At 34.2% G+C, this 10,458-nt stretch overlaps 1 protein-coding gene across 4 annotated transcripts in view; it reads left to right on the top strand.

Moving 5' to 3' along the window:
- Nucleotides 1–10,458, top strand: part of RAB28 (RAB28, member RAS oncogene family) — an 86,976-nt gene that overhangs the window by 623 nt on the left and 75,895 nt on the right. For all 4 annotated transcript variants that reach the window (XR_013331691.1, XR_013331690.1, XM_077750496.1 and 1 more), the window contains exons 2-3: nucleotides 4,283–4,379; nucleotides 9,722–9,810. Coding sequence is in view for 2 of the 4 variants with exons in the window: in XM_077750496.1 (XP_077606622.1) it covers nucleotides 4,283–4,379; nucleotides 9,722–9,810 (186 nt within the window). In the remaining 2 variants the exon portion in view is untranslated. The remainder of the gene's footprint in view (nucleotides 1–4,282; nucleotides 4,380–9,721; nucleotides 9,811–10,458) is intronic.

The raw sequence follows: 10,458 nt of genomic DNA, 5'->3' as shown, positions 1-10,458 counted from the left end.
AAGTTCCCGGCTCCCTGCCTGGATCTCGAACTCCCACTTCTTCAAGAGTCGGGCCAGCATCGCCCTCCTGGGAAGCTTTCCAGCTTCTCGCCCCCGAGATCTGCCAGGGCCGTCTTACCTGTTTCTACTTTGGTCCCGGTCACACTGTGCCTCCGTCCCCTGAGCCCCCTCCCCCCAGATCTCTGCACCCCCATTCGCTTTACGGTTTCGGATACCACCGCTGCACTGGCGGCTCCCAAGCACTGGCTCTTGGAGTCAGAGTCCCTGGGTGGGCCCTGGGGCTCCGTCACTAACTGGTCGGGACAGCGGAGGGCAAATTCTTCACCTACTTGTGCCTCATCGGTAAGGTGGGTATTGATAGGGGCCGCCTCAGAGGGTGCAGTGTGTAAATACACATTCAACGTGAAAATCCACACAGAGCTTTCAGAACGCGGTGGGCACCCAGGAAACGCTAGTCGCAGTTTTGTAGCATCGTACCTGTTCGTCCCTGCTCCTGGCACAGCACCTGTCGGCACAAGCAGTCATTCAACAAACATCGAGGAGCTCCTCGGAAGGGCTGGATGCTGCGGGGTGCGGCTGCCATCCTGCCAGAGGGGGTCCCTGCTTAGGGTCTCGTCTTTGGTGACGGTTGCTTGAGTCTGAGCGCGTGAGAACATCCGACAGCCAGTGTCCTCACTTCTTAGGCTGGGGTTTTAAATTCTGGGTCGTGGAGCTCCCGAAATGGTAGAATCGTGTCTCGGTACCTGCCCTTTGGTGAGGGTCCGTGGGATCTCAGAGGGTCAGTGACTATCCCCTAAATGAAGCCAAGAGCTGCTGCCCGGGGTGCCTTCACACCTGTCGCTTCGGTCAAAGGCGCCCACCCTGTTTCTGGGAATATTGCTCAAGTCTGTGTCCTTTCTGCTCCTCGCCCCGCTCCCAGCCAGAGTCAGCAGAAACGCAGGTTGTTACTGTTACCTCGTTTCCGGCTTCCCGAAGCCCCGTTGACCGTGTGGTTCGGACCCTGGCTTCTGTGGGGACGCCTGCCCTTTGCACCTTCCCTGGCAGCTGGCACTGCGAACTGCGCCTGGCTTTGGTTCTGAGGGTTCGGTTCCTGGGACACCTGGGAGAGGTGGCATTCGTACGCAACATTGGGAGCATTCCGTTAATTTCTTTCTGCCTTCCCGGATGGAAATCTTGTTACTCATTTTTATTGCTGAGGAAGAGCGACCTCATGCCCTCTTTGAAGGTTTTGGGGAAACAACGTTTTGAATAGTTCAATTGTATTAAATAAACCGGCATTGTTTCTAACACTCTTATTCAATAAAAAAATTAGGTTGTATATTTGTATAGTTTTCTTATTTAGGTTCCTTTTGAAGACCTTCTAATTTTTCATTTCCTAAATCTTTTTACAGGCAGCTCATAACTGAATTTATTTCCTGTTTTAAGTCATAATGACAGTCTATAGCACCAATACACTTGTTAAAAGAGACAAAAATTGCCCTTTTCCCCACATTCTATCATAATTCTTGAAACTTTGTTCATTTTTTTCCCTCCTAGTATGTATCAGTTTTCATACAGATGTTACTCAGTTGTAGTTTGTTCATCATTATGTATCTGAGTTTTTTATTTAGCCTGCCATGTTTTTTTCCTTATTGCTAATTTAATATGAATAATTACAGTTTTTCATCTCTTTCTAAAATTCCGTCTAGTAGGACAGGGCATAATTTTTCTCCCTTTCATATTGTTGAATCAGGATTGTCATTCTGCTTCAAAGGGTAACAGTGATAACTCTTTATCGTGGTCTGATTGAGTCTGTCATCTTGACTAATCTATTTTAAAACTCTAAAGACATATTCTGCCAGGGATTTCTCAGACACAAATATCAGAAACATCATTATGGGTATATCAAGCTTTTTTTCTCCTGCGTAACCTGTTCAGCTCTCAAGTTATTGGCAGCTATCAACGTTCCCATTCTATTTCCTTTACTATTCCTTTTATGAATTCAGCCTCTCTTTCATCTTATTTGTATCCTGATTCTACTCTTGGCTGTTTTTCTAGCATTATATTTTCTTGTTAGTTTTAACTCCTGGCATTTAGGTGTACATGGACGGAAGCAGTGGAGTATTGAGATAATCACTAACAATTTCTCTAGGAGAAATATAGCTCCTCTTCCTAATAACATGTGTTTCTGTGTCTTTCTGTTTTGATGCATACTTAGGACTTTACTGCATGTTTCTTAAGAGTTTTTTGAGGCAAAATATTCTTTTTTGGTCTTTTTTTTGGTATTAGTAAATATAGCATTGGTAAAAATTATTAGCAGAAATTCACCAAACAATATAAAGAATCAGATAAAACTGTTTCAGATCTGGTAGATGATTGTTCACTTCATAATTGTTTAAGAAGGATGTTTCTATAATGACTTGCAAGAACTTATTTGAGTATGAAAGAGCAGAAAGTCTAGATGATTGAGGAAGTGCATACCACTGATTTAGCTGATTCTCTGTTAAATTTTTACAGTATGTCTAGATATGACATAAGAACACATATTAATATTCTGTGTTCCCAGTGGCCTGTGCTTTTGACACATTATACTTTATTAAAAAAAAAAAATCCTAGCTTTATGTTTGCCTCAAAGTATGAGGGTAGGGCCTTCAGAATCTTGAGGTTTCCAAGAAAAGAACCTTCAAATTTTTTAAAATATTCATTAATATAAAAATACTGAACTTTGAAAGCCTTAAGTGAAGGGGAAAAATTACTTTAAATGGCACAATGCCAATGTTATATATGCCTTGAATTTTTCTTTGTCTTATAAAAGTATATCAACCATTTCTATGTTAAAGATTTTGAAACATCTACTAAATAGTGGTATTTTTCTCTAGAACCCTGAGCCTCTTAACAGAGATTTTGTACTCTACATTGGCATAAATAAAGCTAAATGAAAAACAAAAACCAAAAAGCTTTAAAAAGGCATGCTTACCTTTTTTATTCCAATCTCTCAGTTTTTATATTGTTCAGGGAAGCCAAATAAATTTTCATTTGGGTATACTGAGTTTATTTCTCAGTGCCTGGCAGAACCTCTTTCCTATGGTGTTCAATAAATATTTGACCAAATATCTTAGAAATTTCTTACAAGTGCTGAGTATTTAAATAACAAAAGAATTGGAGTTAGGGTGTGCAAATGGTTATTTGTGTGAAAAATATGGTTCTTGTGTCGAAAGGAATTTTAGGTCTTTTTGTTTGAAGGAAGTGAAATGTGGCCAAGTTTTCTTTTGCGTTGCTGCACTTATGTCATAATTGATTATACCAAGTTATCTTGGAAATTTTATTTTAGTTTTCATTATTTTGGGAGTTGACATCTAATTTTAACTTTCAAAGTGAAAAAGGGTTATTTTCACTTAGCTTTGGGAGTCTTGCTTAAAAAGCATAAAAGCTTCATGAAGCTGCCTTTCTCCTTTTTGGTGAAGTGTACAAATAAATAGCACATTTAATGTTTAAGAAGCTTTTAAATTATTGAGTTATTTCAATTGTTACCAGAATGATGATGATTCTACTTTGATGTGGAATGGTACTTCCAGAGTTTTGAATATAACTTTGAGTTATTTTAAAAAATGTAGATATATATCTGTACTGGTTATAATATTCTTGTGACTTTTAATCTTTATGGTTGTTGGATGGAAAATGCTTATTTTTGCCTATAATATTAGTATTAAAATGCTTTTTAATTTTAAAGATAAATATTATCACAGTCATTCTATAGGATCATTTTCAATTAACATCTTTAATGTAGAGAAAAGTTCAACATTTAAAGATACATTTTTGTGGGGAGAAAAGAAAAGAAATATAAACAGTCTTTTCCCCTTTTTAATTAGTACTTCTTGTTATTGGCCGAGGGCACAAATACTCAGAATATTTAACTTCAGAAATGAAACTTAGAATTATCTGAAATTTGTATTTAACTGATATCTTTGGATAAATAAGATTCACATCTTTAGTCATGTTGTTTTAGTTTTCTTGTTGATAATGTTTCAAATTCTGATTTCCAGCGGAAGGAGCTTGGCTCTCAGGGGATTAAAGAGATCTAAAGATTAGTCTTTTGTCCTCACTGATAGTTGCAAGTGAAATTTACCTGGTAGAGTGTTAAATCCCTCCCCCCCTTGTAACTAACTAGAACTGCTTAAAGTTGCTTGTGGGATTAATGGGAATATAAATACTAAGATTACTTAATAAGGTTTAGTAGTGATTTTATGTTTACATTTCTAAAACAAAGACATTAATTTTGGTTTTCTATGCATCAATTTTTTAGACCTCCTTGGCTACATGTTTTGCTCAAGAAACTTTTGGGAAACAGTACAAACAAACTATAGGACTGGATTTCTTTCTGAGAAGGATAACTTTGCCAGGTAAGAGACTAAAAAATGTTAACATAGTAAATTGTATATATCTTACAATAAGAGACATAGGGAGGAATGTGTAAAATAAATTTGGGGGCTGCTTCTGCATGAAAATATATATAATTAGCAAATCAATTTTAGGAGGTTAACTTTCATCAGCATCTACCATGCGGATGTATTGTCCATGGGTGTGAGAGAAAAGTTTATATATACTCCCCTACTCTCCTGCTGTTTTTGACCACTCTATACATTTTTTGAGGATAAACAATAGTTGTTTATAAAGTTCTAAAAAGTTAAAAAAATCAAATGCTATACAATTATAAACAGATATTGTATAAACTAAATGTGAAAAGACCGGGAAGGATTATTTTTTTTTAAATATTATTTTGATTAGCCTTTGCTTCAGTTTTTTGTTTGAGAGAAAGTTGGAAGAGAAGTATAATGTAGCTATGGAACCTCTGTGCTCTAATATGTGAATGCTGTTTTATGCAAGGCAGCATGAAATTGCTGGCATTTAATAGACCACTAAAATTTAGGTTCCCTAGGCACTCATAAAAATACAGTTTGAGCATTCAAGATGTTTCAGTTCACCATGCAAAGAAACTATTTAGATGCCAGTTGCAGCACATTTTGTGGGAAATACAGGGAAATAATAACAAAAAGAGAGTGGTTTCTGTTTTAAGTTAGTTTCTGAACAATTGGGGCTTTAAAATGCTCTGTCCATTCATTTGTGATGGTTAAATTATATGTTTAAAGTATTTTATTAAAAGCAGTTTATCTTGATTGACTTTCTGAACCAGTCCATCCCTCTCCCCTCTGAGGAAACACATTTGAATAAAAACGGTTGCAAGTGTAGTGTCAGATTCATATATTGGAGCATGAGTGATATAGTGGGAAGGGGTTTAATAAATTCCAATATTACTGAAATATGTTAACCTCTCAAGCACCCCATCTATCAGACAACTCTTCATGAAAGTTTTAGAGCAGCTAATGAAAACTCTTGGTAGTGGAAGGCATTCTGTGTATCTCACTAGTAATATACTCTATTATATTTTGTGACTGAAGGCAGCTACCAATGAAGAATAAATTAAAAGATATAGTATGACAAAAAGAATTTCCACTTTCCATTCTAAGTTATAAGCAAGAGGCTTAATGGGAAACATATGTATATTTTGTGTCATTTGTATTTACTTTTAATGTATTCAAAACTGAAAATCTCATTTTATTTTTATCATTCTCACTAGTATGGATAGGTCAGTGCTACATTCAGAACTTTTACAGCAGTCACTAGCAGAATACATGCTCAGATCACGTAATATACAGGCTGGAAGCTTATTTTTTGCAGCAGTTTTTTCACAGATGCCAATTGTATACAGAACTTTATATATAATTATTGACTGTTTATGATGCTAATCAGCAAAAGCATCAGCTTTCTCTACCATTAATATTATTTAGTTTTTCTGACATTTTTAGTTCAAAGGATTAAATAAAGGAATAAGCACCACTCAGAGATAAAAAATACTTTAAGATTGGTTTTGGACATTTTATGTATGTGATATCTATATGGTGATTTCTGATCTGTTGAACAGTGTGACCAACTTTAAAGTTTTGATAACTTTGTAAAAATACTAGGTATCTTTTGAAATCAAAATTTATAGTATTATATTTTAGAGTTCAAAAGTACTTCTATTAAAAATGATATTAGGAAATTTGATAGTCCTAATGAATGTATATTTTAATGTTCCTGATTAGGTTTTTATTTTGATGGGTAGGGTTTCATAAAAATAATTTTTTTAAAGGCAATTAGTTTTATGCTACTTAATAGACTAAAAATTATGTTAGAAATTTCAGTAGGAAAAATTGTTTTAATATAATTTGATTTTATACAGTTAATAGTACATTAACAAATAAGATAAATAAACTACAGAATTCATAGTATATCTTTTATATACTTCAGCCTTAATTTTAACTGTGTCAAATGTAGAATGATTAATATTTGTATCATTTGCTAAAACATTACGGACAGCATTATTGAATTTATAGTAAAGAGTGTAATAGGCAGGTCTCATGTTTATTAAGTATTCTAGTAAGTCTTCTGTCCATTCAGATTGTTAGAGGTGTAATACCTCCTGTCCATCTATTGACATTCTCTTCATGCAAGTTTTCAAGGTCATTACTTTGTAAATATTCATCCATTTTAGTATATTTCATGTTCCGGTATGCTGTATAGTCTGGATGCAACCACTGTGCAGATTTTACTGCTTAAAATAGTGTATCTGTTAGTCAGAGATTCTGCTGATAGAGCTTCTTAAGAGCCTTAGTCAAAATACTTTCAGGAAGCTTGTGGGTACAGTCCAGTAAACAGCGTTCTACTGTGAGAAGGATTTCTAAGGCTTTAGTACAAGAAGTGGGCAGGCTTGTGTTTTTAGTTCCATCTTGACTATGCAGCACTTTAAGTAAGGTTAACCAAGGCACCAAGTGTACTTTTACAAGGTCACCGTTGAATCCTCGTGGTGGCTTTGATTCATACCAAGAGCAACTTACCTGTATTTTATCACCTCATTTATTTTATTTTTTCCCTGGTTACATGTCATTTCTTAACGAGGAGCAGGAATTTTGTAGCATTTTACATTCGAGATTAGATTGCTGACAATTTCCTTAATGTTATTAGTTGGAAATTTATGTTAGATGGATTCTTAGTTTTTAAAAATTTTATAGTATTGATTACTTGACTACTCATATGTAGGTTGTTAGGTATGACAGTTTGAAAATATACTTGGGAGACTTTATATGTTTATTGTTTGGGAAAACTAAAATGAATATTGACTTGAATTTCATCCATATGTGATTTCGTTTCCTAGATAAAGAACTTCCATTTCTTTTTATTTTTATGTGCCAATAAGCCTGAAATTCAAATGTGGAAGTTAAAAATATGTTTCTAGATATATGAAAGAAATATGAAGTTAGTATCATTTGTTGAAGCTATAATGATAGCAAGTGTTTTTTTCCCCTTTTGGCTAGCATTGTGGGTTATCAGTAATGCCTAACTATTTTTATTTCTGAGGCACTAGAATATGTATATTAAAGAAATAAGAAATAGTAAAGAAATAAGCCAACAACAACCAACGCTGTTTATTTGGAAAGGTGTGGATTTAAAAATACCTGCAACACATGAATATAAATAAAAACTTCTTGGATGGAAGACAATTGAATAAAAAGTTTAGAGTCTTCAAATGATATAGTCAGAATTAGGAAATAGTAATGAAAGCCATGTTCCTAAAGTTGTAGTTAAGATGTTCACAATAACTAATTCAGATAGGATCTCACTGTCAGAATGTAAAGGAAGAAAAAGCTTTATATTTCTTGATATGAAGTTAAGTGATAGGAGTTATTTGCCTTGAAGAAAATGAGATTAAGTGCCTTTAATTAAGTGTTGCCTAAAATCCTATAAGAAACTTAATATTGTTAAGCACTATTTGTTTGAAGTAAATAAATGACTGTAAGAGTGTGCAAGTAAGCTGAATAGAGTATTGCCTGTTTATCTAGGGGCTTCTGAAGCTGTCTGACATAGTTCTAGTGACTTCTCGCCCTTTCTCCCCAGCTTAATTTGAGAGCACATCAGAGGAGGATGAGTTCAGCTTTGAATCTTGAAAAATTTAGATTTTTTTAGTGTTTTTTAAAATTTATTTTTGAGACAGAGACCGAGCATGAGCGGGGAAAGGGCAGAGGAGAGAGAGGGAGACACAGAATCGGAAGCAGGCTCTAGGCTCTGAGCTGTCAGCACAAAGCCCGATGTGGGGCTTGAACTCACGGACTGTGAGATCATGACCTGAGCCGAAGTTGGATGTTTAGCCAATGGAGCCACCCAGGCGCCCTGAAAATTTTTGATTTTTAAGTAAGTGGGTTTATCCCAGGTATTGGATACAGTCTTAGTCTGTGACATTTTAGTTTTCATATTCATAGAGCGTTAAGAACATTTTTGTCATTATTCTGCAAGCATTGAAAGTGTGTGCATGTGGGAGTGATGACGAATGATGACGAACTTCAGGAGCTCTCATTAATGCTCATGGAAGTTCCCCATGTCAATCCTTTGCCCATTGGCAAAATAATGGAAAGACTGTATTACAAACCCAACAAGACTTATAGTCAAGAATAAAACAGGGGTAGTTAACCCAGCGTGTCCTTGCTTTTCAGTTGAATGGTGTGACTGACGTTCTCCAAGTTTTGTGATTTGCGTTGGTATAAAAATTCATGTCTTTATAATCTTTCCTGTTGCTTTTGAAGCAAGACCATTTATTTTTTACTGTCTTTTTTTATTTTGAGTTTTCCTTATTTGCAAATCATTCAGAAAGATATTTTTAGTATGGGAGCTCATTTTGAAGGTACTAATTGAGACTTTGTCTACCTTTGGAGAAAACTGTATAGTTTTATTAGGAGAAACAATTTGAAATGTTAAATTAAAAGCATGTTGGACATGATCTTTTACTTTAGGGTTATGCATTGATAAGAAAGAATAGCTTACCTCATAAATTTTTCAATCAGCCAAATATTTTGCAAAGTAGACAAAATAATTTTTAAGATTGCTTTTTAGTATTTTAAAGTGCTTTCATTAGGCTTGTGTGGGCAAGATTTACAACATTTTATGAAGGCTTTGAAGCAAATGTAATAATTTGTTTGGCTGGAAATTCTTCGAACAGTTATAAATGTATCATAATTCTTAGTGATATACTTGGTATCTATCCTGTGTCTGTTATGAAGAGGGCAATCATATGTGTTTATATTTTATAGGTTAAATTTGAAAACATGTTTTAAAAATTATGTTAACTATTGCATATAATAGGTGATGTTCACATTTTAAAAGTCCATTAATTTGAGCTGAAACTCTGGGACCATTTTTGTAATCTATTATTAATCTGTGAATATTAGGAGCTATAGAGTTTAGATTACAGCAAAATTCATTATGTGCTATATGGTAGGTTAGTATATAAGGTTCTGTTTTTATTTTTTAAGTATATATTTTTTTACCTCACATATAAGTGCTTTATTGTTCTATTCTCTGTTTAAGAAAATTGCTGTTTTTTTAAGTTTTAAGAAGTTTATGAGTAAAAGTTTTCTTTTCTTTTGAAGGTGATAATAACTATGGTTCTGTAGACATGGGGTAAAAGTATAAACCTAAATTCCCCAGTATGGTATCTTTTGGCAACATTATTTCACAGTTCCAAATATCTGATCATATGAGCATGCAGAATAAAAGGCAAAATAGATTCACAGTTTATCGTTGTGACTTAGTATTCTGTAACTGTGTTATTTTGTTTCTTACCTTTTCTGCGTTCTTATTTTTATATTCTAAGGAAACTTGAATGTTACTCTTCAAGTTTGGGATATAGGAGGACAGACAATAGGAGGCAAGATGTTGGATAAATATATCTATGGAGCACAGGTATGATGTTCTGTGATTATTCCAGTACTAAAATACTCCTCTCACAAGCACGTACAACTGGGTACACACACACACACTATAACTATAACTTGATTTTTATCTGATATGTGCAGAGACTGATTTTATCTTTGTGCTAATCCTTTGGTTTCATTGTCCCCAAATTGTGTTTGGAAAGATTTGGGTCAGGGAACTAGTGTGACTCTAATAGCTTTTTTAAGCTTACTTATATTGTTAGATATTATTGTCAGCAGTTAAATAAATACATGATAAGTGATATATTTATTAGCTGATTTGGTATTAGTGACTACTTTCAGAATATGTAAACTGAATGAAAAATATAGAAGGGGAAAATTTCATTTCATTTTAAGTTGCGAAGACAAAAAGCATATTTATATATTTTTGTGCTATGAAATAGTTTACTAAATATTTATAATTCTTCAGATTTAACAGATAAATCAATATATGAGCAAACTATGAAAAATTATATATGAAGCACATACAATATTTTAACATGATAAATGTAACTTTTCAGGAGAAAATCTATTTAGAGGGAGAAAAATCACTCAAATAATTATATAACAAAAATTTCTTTCACAACATGAGCTTATGTAGACATAATTTATAAATTATATTGTTAAATCATTATGA

Source organism: Crocuta crocuta, unplaced genomic scaffold, assembly GCF_008692635.1.
Source record: "Crocuta crocuta isolate KB4526 unplaced genomic scaffold, BGI_CrCroc_1.0 scaffold179, whole genome shotgun sequence".
Taxonomy (NCBI): domain Eukaryota; kingdom Metazoa; phylum Chordata; class Mammalia; order Carnivora; family Hyaenidae; genus Crocuta; species Crocuta crocuta.
The sequence above is the reverse complement of the archived record's forward strand: the minus strand, read 5'-3'. Positions and strand labels throughout refer to the sequence as shown.